Source organism: Phyllobates terribilis, unplaced genomic scaffold (assembly GCF_046119375.1).
Source record: "Phyllobates terribilis strain yellow unplaced genomic scaffold, ASM4611937v1 Scaffold_7__3_contigs__length_470593459, whole genome shotgun sequence".
NCBI lineage: Eukaryota > Metazoa > Chordata > Amphibia > Anura > Dendrobatidae > Phyllobates > Phyllobates terribilis.
In genome coordinates this window covers 439,447,235-439,470,430 of record NW_027362767.1, presented here as the reverse complement: position 1 = coordinate 439,470,430, position 23,196 = coordinate 439,447,235, and the positions used below count along the sequence as shown (strand labels likewise).

The 23,196-nt window shown below is 45.4% G+C and overlaps 1 protein-coding gene across 2 annotated transcripts in view; it reads right to left on the bottom strand.

Moving 5' to 3' along the window:
* The window catches only part of DACH2 (dachshund family transcription factor 2), a 359,667-nt gene extending 344,565 nt beyond the window's left edge, over window positions 1–15,102 (bottom strand). For both annotated transcript variants that reach the window (XM_073642174.1, XM_073642175.1), the window contains exon 1: window positions 14,634–15,102. In XM_073642174.1, the coding sequence (XP_073498275.1) occupies window positions 14,634–15,013 (380 nt within the window). In that variant the 5' untranslated portion in view covers window positions 15,014–15,102. The remainder of the gene's footprint in view (window positions 1–14,633) is intronic.
* Between the last annotated feature and the right edge of the window lie 8,094 nt (window positions 15,103–23,196).

The following is a 23,196-nucleotide window of genomic DNA, read 5'->3' as shown; positions in this document are numbered from 1 at the left end:
ATGTGCGCCCCCGTCATACAGGATTATATAGGGTCTGTAGATCCCATATAGGGAGGAGCCTCCTCCTGTGAGATGTGCGCACCCATCATACAGGATTATATAGGGTCTGTGGATCCCATATAGGAAGGAGCCTCCTCCTGCGAGATGTGCGCCCCCGTCATACAGGATTATATAGGGTCTGTAGATCCCATATAGGGAGGAGCCTCCTCCTGTGAGATGTGCGCACCCGTCATACAGGATTATATAGGGTCTGTAGATCCCATATAGGGAGGAGCCTCCTCCTGTGAGATGTGCGCACCCGTCATACAGGATTATATAGGGTCTATAGATCCCATATAGGAAGGAGCCTCCTCCTGCGAGATGTGCGCACTCGTCATACAGGATTATATAGGGTGTATAGATCCCATATAGGGAGGAGCCTCCTCCTGCGAGATGTGCGCACTCGTCATACAGGATTATATAGGGTCTGTAGATCCCATATAGGAAGGAGCCTCCTCCTGCGAGATGTGCACACCGCCGAGGCCACCACACAGGATTATATAGGGTCTGTAGATCCCATATAGCAGCAGCGATCAAAAGTACAAATGTCTATTCAAAGAAGTACCAAACTAATTACCAGATGTGCACAGTCTAATACATCTCAAGATTGAGTCAGTGAAAAAAGTTATAAACAACTAGAAGTGAAGTGCGGCATTGTCTGAACACTTCCCAAAGCTGAAAATATCTGCACCTGTACCCAGTCTAGTCAACCTCATTAAACGACAACCCAGACACGGCACGGTCACATTGTACCCGCTCTGATACATCACCTTTATACAAGATGTAACAAACTATCAGAACAGAAAGCAGATGTGATGCCGAGGTCTTCACCGTTCACTGCCGATCGGCATCAAATGGAAACATAGCGGCAAATCCTTCGCTGTCAGAAACGTTCGATTTGTACAAGTTTTCAGCGTCGGCATGCAAATAAGAATGTCAATATTCATAGACAGCAAGCAGAAATCATTAATCTGACGAAGAGCTCAAACACAAAGGCCTCGATTCATCATCATCATCATCGGCATTACGCACGCCAGTCTTAATGAAGCAAAGCTGGAATAAGACGCACTAATGAATTTGGCACGTCTTTCTACTGCCTTATCCTGCCCTGACCAAGTTCTGCCCACTGTACAAGGATGTGGCAGAGCTATCCGGGACTGGCATAAAAACACCAAGGACTGTACTTCAGAACTCTGGCATAAAACACCTTCAAATGTTGCAACATTTTTGCACAAAAATTTGGCGACTTTTGGAGTTTCTAACCATTTTATAGAGCCGTTGGCAGCCAACATCCAACAGACTCCGTGGCGTTCATTACAGCGGAAAAGTTACTCTCGTCTCCGACTGGAGTAACATTTCTGGTAAGGTGCACGTCACTTAATGAATTTAGCATCACTTATTTCTGATTACCTCGCAGTTAGGAACGTGTACAGAACATTCTCAACATTTTTGAATAAATTCAATCAACACAAAACAATTTGATACATTTCCTGCAGTTTCACTCCAAAATTCATGCAAAAAAGTCATAGAATTTTATGTTACAAATCAATAACACAAGTGATTTCTTGTTTAACATGGGGTCTTTGTGGATTTGTGCCCCTTAGGATTTAAGAAAGACTTGTGTCTTAAGGGTTTGAGCCATTGATTTAGGAATTAGTGGGGAGCAGCTCTGACTGATCCAACACCAGAACTTCTAGTGAATGTTCGATTACGGTCTCATCCACTTTACATAAGAAGCTACATCTGGGTGACATCTAATAGAAGTCTGAGGCTCCAGCTTCTGCTACTCGCTATGCTTTATACTGCAGCTGCACTCATTTCTATCTCCTCCTGTGTATTACCACAAGCTCACCAATAGATCAGCATATGGAGAACCGATTTCCTTTATGGCACATACCTAGGTGTGAGTTTTCAATATAAATATTGGGAGGTAGAATGATAAAACGTTATTACAAAAAAAAAATATACATATTAAAAAAAATATTGCAAAAGCAATCACAGGCCCGATAAGATCACACATGTGGAACGGTTTACCGGGAGCGGACATATTTTGTTTCCACTTTAGGGCTCCTTGTTAATCCAATACAACTTTTATACAGACCCATAAACAGCAGCAGTGGAAAAGACAGCACAGATGTTCACCTCTAATGCAATTTCCATTCAATTTCCTAAGTGCGGTCCCCGTGTGCCGCGCGGCTTAACGTTATGTTTAGCTTGCAAATTCTCTTAATAAATAATGAATGCAATAAAATGGAGAGATCAATGGCAGCTGAGAAAATCATAAAACAAGGCGCGAGGCTCCGGCCTCTGCTGCTGATCTCAAACTTTAACACAGAGACCAATCAATAGGATTTTTCCCCTCTGCGCTTTCTCAACCTGTCACATGGCGAGCGGATAACCTCAGCGCAGATACCCGATATCCGTCACCGACACCCGATCGCACGCAGCCGCACCACTCACATTTAACTCCTTGAAAACAATATAAAAATCACTTCATAAACAGCAGATAAAACTACAGGTCACATGTGAGAAGGGACAAGGCGCAAGTTCTATGCACCAGAGAGGACGCGCAATACCCAGAAATCACAACTCCACGTAAATATAATGTAGATGGTTCAGAGATCATATAGCGGCTCAGTGGGGTAATATCTTCTTTATAGGGCAGTATTATACTAGTTATATTCTTGTACATAGGGGGCAGTATTATAGTAGTTATATTCTTGTACATAGGGGGCAGTATTATAGTAGTTATATTCTTGTACATAGGAGGCAGTATTATAGTAGTTATATTCTTGTATATAGGGAGCAGTATTATAGTAGTTATATTCTTGTACATAGGGGCAGTATTATAGTAGTTATATTCTTGTACATAGGGGCAGTATTATAGTAGTTATATTCTTGTACATAGGGGGCAGTATTATAGTAGTTATATTCTTGTACATAGGGGCAGTATTATAGTAGTTATATTCTTGTACATAGGAGCAGTATTATACTAGTTATATTCTTGTACATAGGGGCAGTATTATAGTAGTTATATTCTTGTACATAGGGGGCAGTATTATAGTAGTTATATTCTTGTACATAGGGGGCAGTATTATAGTAGTTATATTCTTGTACATAGGAGCAGTATTATAGTAGTTATATTCTTGTACATAGAGGGCAGTATTATAGTAGTTATATTCTTGTACATAGGGGGCAGTATTATAGTAGTTATATTCTTGTACATAGGAGCAGTATTATAGTAGTTATATTCTTGTACATAGGGGGCAGTATTATAGTAGTTATATTCTTGTACATAGGAGCAGTATTATAGTAGTTATATTCTTGTACATAGGGGGCAGTATTATAGTAGTTATATTCTTGTACATAGAAGCAGTATTATAGTAGTTATATTCTTGTACATAGGGGCAGTATTATAGTAGTTATATTCTTGTACATAGGGAGCAGTATTATAGTAGTTATATTCTTGTACATAGGGGGCAGTATTATAGTAGTTATATTCTTGTACATAGGAACAGTATTATAGTAGTTATATTCTTGTACATAGGGGGCAGTATTATAGTAGTTATATTCTTGTACATAGGAGCAGTATTATAGTAGTTATAGTCTTGCATATAGGGGGCAGTATTATAGCAGTTATATTCCTGTACATAGGGGGCAGTATTATAGTAGTTATATTCTTGTACATAGGGGGCAGTATTCTACATTCATTGAAATGAATTAGAAAGGTTGTCAGATCATTTAGACGCTTCCCCTTGATAAAATACATGTAAAATAAAGTACATACTCACCCGTTACTCCCGGCCGTCCCTCAGTACTGTTTACAATGACTGCAGACGCAGTCGCCCGTACACCCCCCATGTGACAGCTGCAGCCGATCACTGGCCTCAGGGACATTAAGAATAATACATACATGAATTAGGGTCAGTAAAACTGTTATATCAGGTGTCGTTCCTGTGCGTTTTAGGGCAGACTTCTGAAGCTGCTCTGATACTTTTCTCCCCAATCTGTATCATCAGAGATTTCAGGCGTCGTCTCCCTTTCAGCCACATGAGATAAGCGATTCGCCCCCATTGTAGGGCAGCCGCGATTACTATGTGGAACTTGTAGAGAAATACAAATTGGATGTATGTGTCTAATATTTAATCTGCCAGGAACCGCAGGCTTAAACAAACCTCACATTTCTATTAATTAAAACAATGCAGGTCATAAATCAACACCGGGGAGCAATAAGCGAACGTCAAAACACTTTGTACCACGTCTGAGCCCCGGGAATGGAGGGAGGGAGCGGGGGGCGCGCTTTTGTTTAAAGATTTGTGGAGGTCTCTATGGCCCGAAAGAGGAAGACGAATCAATCTCAGCAAAAATCAGAAAATGTAATCACTGGTAACAACCAGTCGTCTGCTAGTGAGAAGATCAGGACCCTCAGTCTGCAAACAACAGGAGCGGATGATGGGAGTTGGGGGGGGGGATGTACTTGGTTGAGGCTCACTACCAGGCACCGCTTATCACCGGCAGACGCTGATCTTCCACCCATCTTTTATTTTGCAGGTCTGCGGGGTCAATGGTAATGACGCTGCGACAGCCGAGCTCTCTGCTCCGCTGGGACCTTTAGAGAACAGAAGCGCTCTTCTGTACAGCCATTAATCATTCATCGCTCTCTACTGTAATCTCCTGTAACGTAATACATTATATTGTTACACGCTTTATACCTTCAGCCATGAGGAGGAAGAGTTGGTCCTCAGAAAGCGCAAGGCTATGTTCACACATCATGGTTTTTTCAGGGTTCATTTTCTGCAGCAAAACCGGATCTCTTGCCAGGAGGTTGTTCAGGATTTTTGTTGCTGTTTTCTTGCTTTTTTTTTTGGGTGCGTTTTTGAGGAGTTTTTTTTTTTCACTGTCCTTTTCTCTCTGCTATGCATGTACATAAAGTTCAGTGAAAAAAAAAAAAAAACAAAAAAAAAACTCTCATTCTGGTTTAGGCACAAAAAACGATGAAAATGTGACACCTGAGTTTTTGATGCGCTTTTTCAGCATTTTTTTTTCACCACCCATTACTTCCAATGGGTGAAAAAAAAAATGTCGAAAAAAATTTTGAAAGAAGTGACCTGCTCTATTTTGCAAAAAAAAATAAAATAAAAATAAAAAATTATATATATATATACACATACACATACAGAGCACAAAATCCTTCATAGACTTTGCGGGTACTGCAAAACGCAGCTGAAAATTTGCATAAATCACAAATCTCATACAACCTGCGACAGAAAATGGAACACAGGATATTTGTAAACTTTTTACAACTTTGTGTCAAGTCGTAACACGACAGGAAACCATCAGATTCAAATTGTGACATCGCAACACCACGTGTCGCCGGGTATGCTTAATCTCAGGGGTGCAGCAAGTTCCATGCAATTTATAACTACGTTGCCCCCCTACATCGGTTGTCATTTCAGTAAAACAGCAATTCGCAGACCAACTGCCCACAGATTTGGTGACAAAAAGTCGCTGTAAAGCCCTGAGCGACCTGAGAATATTGGAGGACCTGTCATTCCTGTAGTGACCGGTCCTCGTCCGGATACAGTGCAGGGATACTGAACCGTTTTATAGCTTTTTAATGTAAATATAAAGTGTAATTAACTGTATAGAAGAGCGTGAGAATGATGATAATGAGGGCGAGAGAACGATGATGATGATTGTCGATGATGATGATGATGATTGTCAATGGTGATGGTGATGGTCATGGTCATGGTGATGGTGATGACACTGATAACATGGATGATGACAGGATTTTTGGCTACACTGATCACAACACTGCTGTCGCCATTTTATCCAGGAATTTTCTTTCTTTTTTTAAATTAATACTCAAGGAACAGTTAAAAAATGTAAGAAGTAAGACTAGATGTGTTGTGGACCCGGCACAATGCAGCGTTCAGTGCAGGGATTGTTCGCCACCGGTGATTGATTCTTCATATCTTTACGACCGGTCGTCTTCAGACTCGTCTCCATCAGGTTGTAGGAGTTTAATAAAAGGCAGAGATTCTAAAAATCTTACAGGGAGCAGCTGCTTCCCCTCGCCCTGCTCCTCCCCTCCGCATACCGCGAGATTGATAGGTGACATTTACCAAACGCCATAATCGTTTATTATCCGCTGCTGTCACTTTCATTACAGTCAAATGTTAATGTGAAAAATGCTTCACTAAACTCACGATTTTCCTATTGATTTCTCCGTTTTTTCCTTTTGCAAATAATGGCTTGTTCAATACTAAAGCCTGGAGTGTGGGATCGGGATCCACATGAGGCGCCTTCCCTTCCTCTGCTCTTCCCCCTACAATCCTGGCTATGATTATTTATAAATTAATCTACTTGGGAGGAAAAAAAATGTGGATTAATTTATCCTAAAATTCAGCCAAAAAAACAAAAACACACAAGGTTTACTTGGATTACAAATTTGTTATTCCAGTTCTAAAAAGAGTTGTCACCCAGCTTTACTGGAACCCCAAACGGCAAGCGTATCCTACCCCTATTACAGTATAATGAGGCCAATTATCGCTTTGGGGGCATTAAAAAAGATGGGTGACAATACCAGTTGCGGCAGTACTGACAGATGGTCGTTACACAGGTTTCCAGAAAGCGGATACATTTTTTCATTCTATTATAACTGTTACCTGTGTGGCGGGCACAGGAGTACACAGCAACATAACTGAATTTTCCAGTTTGCATATCCTATAGGGTTAAACTTTGGCGCAAAAATGCTCAGCTTGGGTTCATTCTGCCACTTTTAAGGTTAACGAAAATTAAAAAAAATGCAACATATTACGGGTTTAGATGTGATCATGAAGCTTTGATATTGGGGTTTTGGGGTTAGTTAGGCATTTTTTAAACTTTTTACCAGTTATTTTTAATTGGAAATAAAAAAAAGTTTCTAAAAGAAAAAAAGTAAACATTTGAGATTTCCTTAAACAGTTGATACATTGTATTTATACCGAGAAATACAATGCATCTTTCACAAGGCACCGGGCTCCAACTTGATTAAGTGATTTCTTTCTACATTTGTTTCATTTGTATTTTTATATTTTTCTTCTGCCGCTGTCGCTTTAAACGTCTCCAACCTCTCTGCTGATTGCTGACAGTGTATAGGACATTAATGCATCTGTCATGATAACAAGCTAAGAATAACTTGCAGACATCAAACCAAGAGGCAGAATCTATGTGAAGTGATTCATTCAGATCTGTCTCATTGATTTATTAAACACAGGGCAACATCTGCAGCCTCACACAGCCGCGCCGCCAAATTAATGCAGGATCAATTCAAATGGAAAAAAGTGCAAAGAGAGATAAATCAAAACAGCATTTGCATGCGCTGCCACAATCAGCCTTATTGGGTGTAAATGCTGCGTATCCCCTTTCTGGAGCGAAACGCGACTAAACATTATGTTATCTCCGCAGAAGGGGCTTGATTTGAAGCGACACAGATTTGTACAGGTCCCGGCGCTGTAAAAAAGGAAGAAAAGGAGAAGAAAGGAGCTGGAAAAAAAAAATAAAAGAGGCTTGGTAAATAACACTACTGAATATGCAACAGGAGCAGAGCGGCGGCGGCGGCGGCGTGGGAGCCTCCAATGGGGTCCGGCCGGCAGCAGCAATGTAAACATGGAGGTGGGGGCTCCCCATAAAGAGACAGTGATAAATGTAAAGATGTCAGACGCAAGGTGCACGGACACCGGGGAGGGACGCGGCCGGTTCATACAGGCGACAAAACCATTTAGCATTTATGACCCACAAGAGCAGAGATCCCGAGCTGTCACCCACCAGATGTGTCACCTGTTACGAAGCAGTAAGTGGCGTGAATATATCCGCACTGCTACAGAATAAGCAGCGGGGTCAAGAAATAAGCCAGGATAGAAAATAATAAAAGTATGAAAAAACAAAATAAATACAAAAGATAAAAAAAAAAAAAAAAATACAAAAGAAAAATGTATCAAATGACAGTCTGGATGGAAAGTCTAGAGGAAGAGAAGGGAGAGAGAAAGGAGGAGCAGTAAGAGTCAGGCGAGCGCCTCCTCAGGTCACGGGAGCAGCACAGGTCACGGGAGCAGCACAGGTCAGGCAAGCAGCACAGGTCAGGCAAGCAGCACAGGTCAGGCAAGCAGCACAGGTCAGGCAAGCGCTTCCTCAGGTCACAGGAGCAGGTTGGCAGAGGGTGACAACAACTAGGTGTAACCAGACTCATCTCATCCATACATCTAATCCTTTTACACCCCCATTTATTTCTCCTGGTTTGGTTAGTTCTTCTCACATGTGCACACATCTGCAGCAAAAAGTAATAAAGAAATCATAATTTTAAAGAAAAATATTAAAGAAAAAAATATTTTACGCCAATGCTGGCTTTTTTTTAGTTTTCCTAACAAACAGAAATCAGCACCTAAAATTTTTTTTTTAAAAAAAATATTTTTTTTTGCAATGTTAAAATCATCATGTAAAGTTACGATGTTTCATAATATCCTTGCGTTAAAAGCATTAAAGTGTGAACAGATTGTGACCGGTCTATAGCAGCTCTAGTACTGCACATATTTGCCAACCAATGATTAGGATTCTGGCCCAATCAGTGGTGCCGCGTTATTACCCGACTCTTGGCTTCATGTCTGGGCCGTTGGTAGAATAAAATATTGAATTTATTTACAGAGCCAATTTATTTCTACCAGTCTGTGTGTTCCCTAATCAGCCCAGTCACATAAAATCTCTCTCCGGACAAGTAAATCTGGTGGACGAGCCAATGGGAAAATGTGTCAAGTGACGGAGAATTCCAGGCTCCGGTCATCACATCGTCAATCAAAAGATATAATCACACTGGACGCCGCCTCTCTACACCAGGGAAAAATCAAGACTTCAATGGGTGACCACCACTGAAAAGTTTTGCAAATTTCAGAATAACTTTAGGATTTATTTTGGATACATGCAGAAGCTAAAAACCTGTAGTAACCTAACAGCTGGGGGTTTGTCACAATTGTATCCAGTCTGCAAACTCCCAGAGGGATTAGTGCCGCTGCGGTGTCTGGATTGCACAGTTTATATGGCATGGCAGATCTCATTAGATCCCTTCCTGATAATGCTACACATGGTGCAATGACCCCCACAAGAGGTGCATCACTGGATCTAGTGATCCCTTATGGCATATCAGCAGTGTCAGGGGATACAATCTGCAGCACTCCATCGTCCGGCTTTAAATCCACTTCCTATAGACGATACGTTGTAATCTTCGGTCACTTCTGACTATATACCGTATCTAGTTTTCTATTACTTAGGATTTTACAAAAATGTATAAGCGGTTACAATTCAACAAAAAATATATATATAATAAAATCCCTATAATCCCGTCACTGATCAGTGCAGCATTATCAATGTAGCAAGGTAAAAAAATACCCAAAATAAAAAACTAAAAAGCTGTTCCTGCAACTTTTTTTTTACTTTTCTCTTGTATGATTTTTTTTTTCTTTTTTTTTTTTTTAATTAGGACTTTGATTTTATTTTCGGGTTATTTGAGGCGGAAATGATGGCAAGTGAATAAATGGAGGTCGGCGGCCACGTCCCCGGCTGACCCAGATTCCTACATTCCAGCATTGTCCCTTGAAGTTGGAGGGGACCTGCTGAAGAATGACTGGAGGCCGCAGTGCGGGGTCAGGAGGGGCCCCGGACGTTTCTAATCTTCCTGACAAATCATTTATATTATCCTCAGACCCCAACGCAGAACAATCTGTACAACCGCGCTGATATCCTGGCAAAACACTGAAAGTGACCAAAACCAAGCACAGGGGCCCGGGGCCCTAAACACCAAGAGCCAGGAATGATGATAACATTCATATAAAGCAAAAAGAAAATAAGCAGAATCCTGCTACAAGCACCAACAGCCAGAGCAAACGCCAACATCAACGTTATTATAGGAATTTACAAGGTTTCCATTAATGTACAATATATCGATCACACACATAAGCCGTATATATGTACACACTGATGACTCCACATAGAATAATGTCACAAGGGCCGACATTATTACACACGACAATGTGAAAACCGAAGCACAGGATGGCACCGAAGTGCGGGAAATGAGGTCAGAGTGGCGGATATCACCGATATTCACCAGAATATGTCATATCAATCCAGAAATACAGATGTAACATTTTCCAACATATACATAGGACTGCAGGTGACATCTACTACATTATCTGTACTCAGAGTTATTGTGTTATCTGTGGTGTTACATAGGACTGCAGGTGACATCTACTACATTATCTGTACTCAGAGGGATATCACTGTTATCTGTGGTGTTACATAGGACTGCATGTAACCTCACATGTAGAAGATACAGTTTAAGAACTCCTTAGGTCTGCTACATCTTTACAAGGTGTATGTTATATTTCTGACAGTTATTACACCACAACACAGTACCAAAGTGTATACTAAATGACTGAGTCGGCTCTGCTGTATGTGTGACACATGCAGATGCACATCATACAGAGCAGCGATGAAGCACACAGCGGTGGTGACGGGTTATCTTTACCACACAGAAATCAGAGACACCCGGCTCTATTAAGACATCTATTCTGCAAACGTTTACCATTAATAACACAGCACCGTGCGAAGCGTCACACCAGATACTCACCGCAAACAAGACTGAGGCTTCAAGCGAGGATCTGGAAGTTACAGAAGAACTCGAGCTGAAGATGCTATTATCTGGAACTCCGGCATTGAGTCCTGCGATAACGGAGTACAGATAATGTAGTAGATGTCACCTGCAGTCCTATGTAACACCACAGATAACACAGTGATAACTCTCTGAGTACAGATAATGTAGTAGATGTCCCCTGCAGTCCTATGTAACACCACAGATAACACAGTGATAACTCTCGGAGTACAGATAATGTAGTAGATGTCCCCTGCAGTCCTATGTAACACCACAGATAACAGTGATAACTCTCTGAGTACAGATAATGTAGTAGATGTCACCTGCAGTCCCATGTAACACCACAGATAACACAGTGATAACTCTCTGAGTACAGATAATGTAGTAGATGTCACCTGCAGTCCCATGTAACACCACAGATAACACAGTGATAACTCTCTGAGTACAGATAATGTAGTAGATGTCACCTACAGTCCTATGTAACACCACAGATAACAGTGATAACTCTCGGAGTACAGATAATGTAGTAGATGTCCCCTGCAGTCCTATGTAACACCTTAACTAAGATGTTATAATACATTAATTGTGCCAAATTACATTCCCAGCTCTGCTACATCTGCATATCCACCTGACATTGGAAACAAGCATTGTTCCTATATCTGTGGGTATATAGATGGCTGCCAGCACATGTTGGTAATTATTCTGTAGTTGGAGACCCCCCACCTGTAGTAAGCGCCCCCAGAGCATAGCAGCACGGTGTAGCAGTGTATGATCATCGCCTGTGGGGGCCTTTAAAGCAATTTGCACAACCGGCCCTTAAACACTGATCTACACAATAATGCACAGTACACGGACTAATACAGTATATACAAGTATGACAGAATCAGTAACCCCAGAAGGACATCATTCATATAGTGAGTGTATAACATTATATACATCTACATATATGTAAACTCTTAGAAAAAAAACATTACACAAGAAAGGCAGCTATATTATAGGAGACATTTGGTATAAACAGTATACAGATCACAATACATACAGGACGCCCACCAGAGACCACACAGCATATACAATACATAAACTTACATTTCAGATAGATAAATAAATCTGATTATAATAAACTGTGTACACTCAATATAAACATCTCATACAACTCACACAACTCACATAACAGATATACACCAGACAAGCAGCGCACACATTATCTACAGTACACGTCGTTCCCACGGTGCACAAACAGTTACTAAGTGCACAGAACAAAATGGATACAAATGAAATTAAAAAAGTAAAGGGAGTGAATAATCCACAGATGTAAGGACAGCGTGCACACAGCGGCGTATACCTCACGACGTCATGTTGCATGTATGTATATCCGGATGTCCAGGCTGCAGGTGTAAACAGAGTACAGAAAATACACCACAAACAGGAACACACAGAAGACTGAGCCTAATGTCAGCGATGAGGACAGTGACTGCGCAATACAGAGCAATGCAGAAATTTACACGCCGCACACGTACATGTGTTATTACATGTGATGAGGCATATGGGGTCCACAGGCAGATACAAGGGTAACCGTCCACAGCGCAGTCGTGATAACAGCCCCCAGGAGTATACATCCTGCATCCAACATATCGTGATGAGAAAACTGCTCACAAAGCAATTCCCCAAATTACACCAAACTGGTAAAGTGGGGACATCACCTGTGCAGACCAGACCCCAAGCAGAAGACCGAAAACATTCTCCCCTCCACATCAACCCTTCATACCACACTAAACATCTCATCAGTTCTACCCACCAGAAAATCAATAAAATGCAGGGAAATCCTACCTTACCTGAAGTCCTATGTAACACCACTGGAAATGTATGTTTACAGTGGTCTTACATAGGACTGAAGGTGGGATCTACTACATTATCAGTACTCAGAATGGAAAAAACTACTTTTTGGCCATTTCGCTTTTACTTTGTAACTTTTTTATCTATTTACAAACATCATCCAGTGTCTGTATCCCGGGGGCTCAGGATGCACAACAGGCACAGAACACAGTGAGTAAGGCTGTGTGCCCACGTAGCATTTTTCAAGCGTTTTTGATGCGGAATTTCCGCAGCGTAAACGCTTGAAAAACGCTTGGTAACACGCACCCCATGGTCCCCAATGGGATTCCGCAAGTTCTATGCACATGCTGCGGATTTTTCCGCAGCGTTTATGCTGCGTTCAAAAATCCGCAGCATGTCATTTAATTTTGCGTTTCCGCAAGCAGAATTGCCTTTGTTCAATGCATAAAAAACGCAAGGCAATTCCGCATGTGGAAAACGCGTGATAAACGCGCGAAAAAAGCGCGATAAACGCGTGCGGAATTCCGCATGCGTTTTTCCGGGAGAGGACTTGCATTTATGCAGCAGAAATTTTCTGCTTCATAAATGCAACGTGGGCACATAGCCTTAAGGGGATAGTAGTCGACATCACAGCAAATACCCCAAGTATGGGAACAAGAGAGCGGCACATGGATGATTAACAATATATAAAGACAAAGCAGAACACAACAGCATGAAATAATACATGAAGAGCAGCAGATATGACTAGGAGGCAGGACATTACTATACAGAGGTACATGAGGCACAGTAAACAGTGAGTAAAGGGAGGCACATAGTATTAGGAGGGTGGGCTCACTATGTAAAAACAGTATAGTATAGGGGATTGGACTCCACTTGTTAGGCAACTACAACTCCCAGCATACCCCAATCTATCCACTGTCAGCGTATAGGCAGAAGACATGTGAGACGATCACTGTATATAGGACGCGGTGCAGTAAAGTTCATGAGGTGTAAATGAGGCACAGGCCTGTTATCTGGGGTGTTACGTAGGACTGCAGGTGACATCTATAATGTAATACTGTAATGAGACGCGAGGCACAGACAGCACAAAGTATTATAAGGCAAAGTCAGACATACTGCACAGGAGACATCAGGAGGCCCAGGGCACAAGATCAGGCAAACTCCAATAGCCCTATATGAGGAGGCACAGGACACATGTCGGGGTCTGACCTGGTGCAGTTCTGATATGGGGCACAGTATGGGGCACACTCCTGTACTATAGAATGAGGCACAGTGCACAGTTTGAGGTCTGACTTGGTGTATAGTGTATATAGGGCACATTATGGGGCAAACATAAAGAACATTTGTGGCCCTGACCTGGCGTTGGTGCAGTCCTGTACTATATAATAAGGTATAAGGCTACACTCATGTACTGTATAATAGGGCACAACACATAATTTGGGCTCTGACCTGAGGTTGGTGCAGTTCTGTTATGGGGCACACTCCTGTATTATAAAATGGGACACAGCACATCGGGCTCTGACCTGGCGTTGGTGCAGTACAGGTTATGGGGCACATGTAGGGTGCACATGGTACATTATGGGGCACACTGTCGGGCTCTGACCTGGCGTTGGTGCAGTACAGGTTATGGGGCACATGTAGGGTGCACATGGTACATTATGGGGCACACTGTCGGGCTCTGACCTGGCGTTGGTGCAGTACAGGTTATGGGGCACATGTAGGGTGCACATGGTACATTATGGGGCACACTGTCGGGCTCTGACCTGGCGTTGGTGCAGTACAGGTTATGGGGCACATGTAGGGTGCACATGGTACATTATGGGGCACACTGTCGGGCTCTGACCTGGCGTTGGTGCAGTACAGGTTATGGGGCACATGTAGGGTGCACATGGTACATTATGGGGCACACTGTCGGGCTCTGACCTGGCGTTGGTGCAGTACAGGTTATGGGGCACATGTAGGGTGCACATGGTACATTATGGGGCACACTGTCGGGCTCTGACCTGGCGTTGGTGCAGTACAGGTTATGGGGCACATGTAGGGTGCACATGGTACATTATGGGGCACACTGTCGGGCTCTGACCTGGCGTTGGTGCAGTCCTGGTACAGCGTCTCGAAGTCCCGGCGGGTGATGAGCTTGCAGCGGTTGACCCCCGGCTGGATGGCCCCCAGCCCCCGCAGCACCCGCACCTGCTCCACCGTGCACACCACCGGGGTGATGTCCAGCCGCTTCAGCTTGGTGTAGACGGTGTGCAGCCCGCCTACCAGGTGCTTCAGGAAGAGCTCGAACACCTGCGGCAGACAGATCAGCTCCTGCCCGTCCAGCACGAAGGACGCCACCCGCACCCCGTGCACCTCCACCATCCGGCACTCACTGCCGCCACTGCCGGGAGCCGGGCTGTACGCGCCTAGCAGCGGAGACTCCGCCGGGCTGAGCACTGGAGGAGGCGCGGACACGGCCATGCTCGGGCTCCCGGCCGGAAGAAGCTGCAGCCGCCGCCACCGCTACCTCTGAGAGAGTGCCGGAGCCCGGGGCGCGGAGCGGCCACACACACCGCCGATACCACGGCGCAGCCAATCAGCAACCTCGAAGGGGGCGGAGCTCCGCCATGATTGGGTGCTGACGGGACGGGGCGGGGCTCCGCTGTACCACTCTGTGGAAGCTCCTGATGAGAACGTGTCCCGGCTCCGCGCCGTCCCGACACCGAGGGGTTAACTCATCCTCATCCGGGACTGCAGGGGTTACTCGCCGCCCACTGGGGGAGGACCGGAGGTGTTAACTGGAGGGAGGAGACCAGACTCGGGACAGCAGAGGTTAACTGTCACTAGTCAGTCTCCAGCATTACAAGGGTTAAGTTATCATTAAAGGGATTAAATCTCCCTCCTGCATTAGACAAGGGCAAAGATGAAAGCTCTCTTTCATCCAGCACAGCAGGGGTTAACCAGACTCTGAGCCTGGAGGAAGAGATGGCAGCCACAAGAAAACCAACCAGCTGCTGTCACTCTCATTCTTCACTTCAGGGGTTAATTGTGACTCCAGGTGTCATGGGGGAGGGGCTTCATGGAGGAGTAGAGCAGTGCACTCATTGCATGGCGTGACAGCTCACTCTAGCACTGCAGGAGTTAAACAGTGAGATGATCCAGGGGGCAATCCATCCAGCAGATTAAGGGTTAAGCTGAAATGATCTTTTAGCCTGTAAGTGGTTATGTCTGTGTTCACACAGAGCAGCAGCGAAAGCACCGAACACCGCATCAGCGTCAGAGGCTGTAGACTAAGAACGGCCTCATTGTGAGGGGAAACGGCGGCTTCAGCTCCACAATACAAGGGTGGTCCGCACTGTACAACCGCGGCCTCCGCTCAAGGCCAGGATCCAGCAGTGACTATACCGTATACATAAATATATATACCAGCAGTGATTATACCGTATACATACATATACCAGCAGTGACTATACCGTATACATAAATATACATACCAGCAGTGACTATACCGTATACATATATATACCAGCAGTGATTATACCGTATACATACATATACCAGCAGTGACTATACCGTATACATAAATATATATACCAGCAGTGATTATACCGTATACATATATATACCAGCAGTGACTATACCGTATACATATATATACCAGCAGTGATTATACCGTATACATAAATATATATACCAGCAGTGATTATACCGTATACATATATATACCAGCAGTGACTATACCGTATACATAAATATATAAACCAGCAGTGATTATACCGTATACATAAATATATATACACACACATCTCTCTCTCTCTCTATAAATGTACAGTACAGACCAAAAGTTTGGACACACCTCATTTAAAGATTTTTCTGTATTTTCATGACTATGAAAATTGTACATTCACACTGAAGGCATCAAAAACTATGAATTAACACATGTGGAATTATATACTTAACAAAAAAGTGTGAAACAACTGAAAATATTAGGCTATGTGCCCATGATGCAGAAATGCTCCGGATTTTTCCTGAGCGTTTCTACATCTCCCTGGCAGAAAAAAACGCATGCGGATTGTACATGCGGATTGCACATGCGGATTGTACATGCGGATTGTACATGCGGATTGTACATGCGTTTTCCTGCCAGGGACATGTGGAAGTGAAGTGTTCTTGACATGCATTTCCGCATGCGGGTTGTCAAGCGATTTTAGCATCACTTGGAAAGTGCTTGACAACTTGGTCACACTATATAAATCCATGCAACCGGCATATATAGTGTGACCCGAGAGAATGTCAAAAAAATAAAAAAATAAATACATACTTACCCTCCGATGGCCCGCGCTGTCTTGCTTCGCTCGGTCCCGGCTGCCGGCAGTGGTACACTGAAGGACCTGCCGACGTCAGTGTCGTGTGACCCGTCACATGACTCTGACGTCAGCGCAAATCCTTCATTCCATCGCGAAGTGCCGGGAAGCAAGGAGGAGCGCAGCGCGGGCCGCCGGAAGGTAAGTATATATTTATTTTTTATTTTATTCTTTTTTTACAGCTTTTTTAATGGTACCTCGGTGTGGAGGAGAGTCTCCTGTCCTCTACACCCGGGTACCATCCACACATTAGAACACGCCAATTACGCAAGTACAGATGCAGTATTGGCGCGTTCTAATGCAAGTCAATGGCGGCAAAAACGCAGCATTTCCGCAAAATAATTGGTAGTGCTGCGTTTTTTTCCGCAATGATAATCCGCAGTGGAAATTTCCGCAGCATGTGCACAGCACACGCGGATTATCATTGGGGGACATGGCAGACCTTCTACCAAGCGTTTTTTAAGCGTTTCTGCAGCGTTTTTGCCGCTGCGGAAATGCTTAAAAAACGCATCGTGGGCACACAGCCTTATATTCTACATTCTTCACAGTAGCCACCTTTTGCTTTGATGACTGCTTTGCACACTCTTGGCATTCTCTTGATGAGCTTCAAGAGGTAGTCACCGGAAATAGTCTTCACTTCACAGGTGTGCCCTGTCAGGTTTAATAAGTGGGATTTCTTGCCTTATAAATGGGGTTGGGACCATCAGTTGTGTTGTGCAGAAGTCAGGTGGATACACAGCTGATAGTCCTACTGAATAGACTGTTAGAATTTGTATTATGGCAAGAAAAAAGCAGCTAAGGAAAGAAAAACGAGTGGCCATCATTACTTTAAGAAATGAAGGTCAGTCAGTCCGAAAAATTGGGAAAACTTTAAGGCTGTGTGCCCACGATGCGTTTTTAAGCGTTTCCGCAGCAGAAAAAAAGGCTGCAGAAACGCTTAAAAAACGCATGGTAGAAGGTCTGCCATGTTCCCCAATGATAATCCGCTGTGCTGTGTACATGCTGCGGAAATTTCCGCTGCGGATTATCATTGCGGAAAAAAACGCAGCACTACAAATTATTTTGCGGAAGCGCTGCGTTTTCGCCGCCATTGACTTGCATTAGATCGCATGGATTACACGTCACTAGATAAGCACATGCGGAATACATGCGTTCAATGTGCGGATGGTACCCAGGTCTAGAAGACAGGAGACTTTCCTCTGGACCTGGGTACCATAGAAAACTGTAAAAAAAAAAGAATAAAATAAAAAATAAATATATACTTACCTTCTGGCGGCCCGCGGTGCGCTCCTCCTCGCATGCCAGCAGTTCGTGATGGACTGAAGGACCTGCGCTGACGTCATAGTCATGTGACGGGTCACCCGACGCTGACATCAGCAGGTCCTTCAGTGTACCGCTGCCGGCAGGGAAGCAGGACACCGGGGGCCATCAGAGGGTAAGTATATATTTATTTTTTTATTTTTTACCAATCTTTTGGTCACAGTATATAAATCCATGCCGTTTGCATGGATTTATATAGTGTGACCAAGTTCTCAAGCACTTTACAAGTGATGCTAAAATCGCTTGGAAAGCGCTTGTCAACCCGCATGCTGAAATGCAAGTGAAAAACGCTTCACTTCCGCATGTCCCTGGCAGGAAAACGCATGTACAATCCGCATGCGTTTTTTGCTGCCAGGGAGATGCAGAAACGCTCAGGAAAAAACCCTGAGCGTTTCTGCATCGTGGGCACATAGCCTGAAAGTGTCCCCAAGTTCAGTTGCAAAAACCATCAAGCGCTACAAAGACACTGGCTCATATGAGGACCGCCCCAGGAAAGGAAGACCAAGAGTCACCTCTGCTTCTGAGGATAAGTTTATCCGAGTCACCAGCCTCAGAAATCGCAGGTTAACAGCAGCTCAGATTAGAGACCAGGTCAATGCCACACAGAGTTCTAGCAGCAGACACATCTCTACAACAACTGTTAAGAGGAGTCTTGGTGCAGCAGACCTTCATGGTAAAATAGCTGCTAGGAAACCACTGCTAAGGACAGGCAACAAGCAGAAGAGACTTGTTTGGGCTAAAGAACACAAGGAATGGACATTAGACCAGTGGAAATCTGCGCTTTGGCTGATGAGTACAAATTTGAGATCTTTGGTTCCAACCACCGTGTCTTTGTGCGACGCAGAAAAGGTGAACGGATGGACTCTACATGCCTGGTTCCCACCGTGAAGCATGGAGGAGGAGGTGTGATGGTGTGGGGGTGCTTTGCTGGTGACACTGTTGGGGATTTATTCAAAATTGAAGGCATACTGAACCAGCATGGCTACCACAGCATCTTGCAGCGGCATGCTATTCCATCCGGTTTGCGTTTAGTTGGACCATCATTTATTTTTCAACAGGACAATGACCCCAAACACACCTCCAGGCTGTGTAAGGGCTATTTGACCAAGAAGGAGAGTGATGGGGGGCTACGCCAGATGACCTGGCCTCCACAGTCACCAGACCTGAACCCTATCGAGATGGTTTGGGGTGAGCTGGACCGCAGAGTGAAGGCAAAATGGCCAACAAGTGCTAAGCATCTCTGGGAACTCCTTCAAGATTGTTGGAAGACCATTTCCGGTGACTACCTCTTGAAGCTCATCAAGAGAATGCCAAGAGTGTGCAAAGCAGTCATCAAAGCAAAAGGTGGCTACTTTGCAGAACCTAGAATATAAGACATATTTTCAGTTGTTTCACACTTTTTTGTTAAGTATATAATTACACATGTGTTAATTCATAGTTTTGATGCCTTCAGTGTGAATGTACAATGTTCATAGTCATGAAAATACAGAAAAATCTTTAAATAAGGTGTGTCCAAACTTTTGGTCTGTACTTTATATATATAATCAAAAGAATGCAGTAGCCTCCATATGGCCAAGATACGTCTTAACAATGAAAATATTAGATCTAAACTGTTTTGCTCAGCAACAAGTACTTATAAAAACGAAGGTTTTTAGAGCATAAATTGGCCAATTCATGTGTGCCCATCAACCATGGCAAGGAAACCTCCCCCTGATGGGTAACTACTCTGCCTTCCATGCCACTTTTGGGCTTCAAGCCTACAACTAAATGGACAAATAGGTCTTCTTCTGGGCTAAAAACACCTACATTTAAAGGGCAAGCAGAGCTGTTTAGGTGTTTTTAGACCAGAAGAAGACCTGTTTGTCCGTTTAGTTGTAGGCTTGTAGCCATCACTTCTTCCAGCTAGGACTTGGGCCCCTATGTGTGATCCGCTCCCCCTCCCTCCATCCTGGGCTCCTATGTGTCATATCCCCCCCTCCATCCTGGGCCCCTATATGTCAACCCGCGTCCATCCTGGGCCCCTATGTGTCATATCCCCCCCTCCATCCTGGGCCCCTATATGTCAACCCCCGTCCATCCTGGGCCCCTATGTGTCATATCCCCCCCTCCATCCTGGGCCCCTATGTGTCAACCCCCCTCCATCCTGGGCCCCTGTGTGTCATATCCCCCCTCCATCATAAGCCTCTACGTGTCACCCCCCCCCCCTCCATCTTGGGTCCCTGTGTATCATATCCCGCCCCCTCCATCATGGGCCTCTATGTGCCATCCGCCCCCCATTCATATAAGAAAAAAAAAAACTTCTTACCTTCCTGCGCTCCCCAGGCGGCGTCCTCTGCAGATTCATAACGACGTGGACGCGTGGTCTGCAACAGGGCCGCCGATCCATCGGAGGCCGCGCTCTGTCAGCAGCCCGCCGGCCGGAGGGCATCTCCACATCGCTGCTATGCGCTGCGCACTGACGTCAGTGCCCGGTGCATAGCAGTGACGTTCAATGCCCGCCGGCCTATCAGAGGCCGAATGCTGACGCATGTGGCTTTGATGGACCGGCGGCCTTTGAACGTCACTGCTATGCGCCGTCTGTGCGCAGCACATAGCACAGAGCAGACGCTCCCGGCGGCGGCAGCAGCCATCAAGAGGAAGGTATGTTTTCTGACCACAGGCCCATCAGAGACCGGCGTGCAGAGGCCTCTGATGGGCCCATGGTCAGAAAGATCACGGACCTGTTACTGGTGGGCGGGCCCCACTATATCCGTCACGGGGGCCCACCAAGGACCCGGGCCCAACGGGGGATCTCCTGGTGTCCCGGTGGGCCAGTCCGATGCTGTATGTATATATATATATATATATATATATATATATATATATATATATATATATATATATGCCAGCAGTCACTATACCGTATGCATATATATACCAGCAAGGACTATACCATATACATATATACCAGCAGTGCCTATACCGTATACATAAATATATACCAGCAGTGATTATACCGTATACTTAAATATATACCAGCAGTGATTATACCGTATACATAAATATATACCAGCAGTGATTATACCATATACATAAATATATACCAGCAGTGCCTATACCGTATACATAAATATACACCAGCAGTGATTATACCATATACATAAATATATACCAGCAGTGACTATACCGTATACATATATATACCAGCAAGGACTATATCATATACATATGTGGCACCCCAGGGGTCTGGTTTCCACAGTAACAGCAATGTTATGTCTGAGAGCAGGTGGGAGGTCTCTTGGTCAGGAATCCTATGCATGCCACACCTCCTGCCCAGTCCTGGGAGGGGAAGGACTTCCCCTATATAAACCTAGGGCTGAGGCAGGGTTAGTGAGTAGAGAAGAAGTAGAGACAGAGAAGAGAAGCAGATATAGGAAAAGAACATCAGGAGCTCTGTGAGAGCAGTGCTATTAGGAGTCAGGGGCTGGCAGCTGCAGAGCTCGCCCTGACTGAGAAGCTATCACCGGACCCGGAGTCCGAGGCTGTGGGGACTAATCTTTACCCAGCAGCAGAAACCGCCCGGCAGGGGATTTCAGGTCCTCTGGCCAAGAAACCCGAAGGCACGGTCACACGCGTGGGACCAGCACCGCCGTCGTGGAGCGGACGCCACTAGAAGGCCCCGAGTCACCGGCCATACGGGTGAGCACCACACAGTACACTCAGGGACGTGGGCTACTTATACCCGCCTCTAGCAAGGTAGCCAGAAGAGTACAGTCAGTTTGGGAGGCCTACAACTCCGCCTGGCCAGGGGAGATCCCATCTGCTCAAGGACTGACCAGGCCCCGATCGCTAGCCAGTACTCCGGGAGGGTCTATCTTTATCACCAGTAAAGACCCTGAATTACACCGCATCGTCTCTGAGTGATTCCTGCTACCCCATCATCCACGTCGGCTGCCCTGAGGCCATACCCCTCCCGTTGGGGGTGATACTATCACGCTGCACAATCCTACCACCGGCCTCAGCGGTCTGCCCTGCAGCGGCAGCTCCTTCGCTGCATTCAACGGGTGGCGTAGTCGTCCAACATCTACCGCTAATACAGCGCCACTTAGTCTGACTCCCTGGGCACGGACCGGGTCACCGCCACGAGACTACAACCCTCAACAGATCCGGCTCCGGGTAAGCTCCCGCGTGCGCAACGCTGCGCGACACAGGCCCAGGGGTGCGTCAATTTCTGGCGTAGTCGGCAGGATCTCGTGCCCGCAACCACCGGGTACTGCGTGCCTGAAAAAGACTGTTCAAACTTACCTGTGGTGAAGATTCCCGCCATCCGGCGCCATCTTCCGCTTCCTTCCCGCCATCGGTGGAGTTTTCCCGCCATTCGGCGCCATCTTCGGCCTTCTTCCCGCCAGCCGTGGAGTTTTCCCGCCATTGGACGCCATCTTGAGGACGCCGCGCGGGAAGAGGGGCGTGGACTCCGAAAGCGCGCGAGAAACTGAAGCCCCGCCTCACGTCCGGACGTTGCGTAAGGTCCTGGAAGGAGCCCAGCAGACGCCGACGTCACAGGAGCGCGACGGAAGGTCCTCAACCCTGACGATCCACTGCGGAGCCGCGGCCTACGGAAGAGGATCATCGCAAGGTAGGCCACGGTCCACTAGGGGGGAGAAGGATGTCGGATACGGAGGAGAGCTTCACCGCTTCAACCCCCGCCAGCGCCACCGCTGTTGCGGTCATGCCTTTCACCATGCCCTATATCCCGGGGGCAGCCTGGCTACCCCAGTACTCAGGGGAGTCACATACCCTGCATGACTTTAGAGAAAAGCTGGATAGCCTCTTCCAGGTGTACCCCCTCACAGAGGAGCAAAAAGTGAGCATCCTGGTGGCCCAATTAACCGGGGCAGCCCAAAGGGAGGTAAAGTCCTGGCCACCTGGGAGGAGGACTGTCGCAGAGATACTAACCCGGCTGAGGGACACCTTTGATACCCGCACCTCAGCCGAGATCAA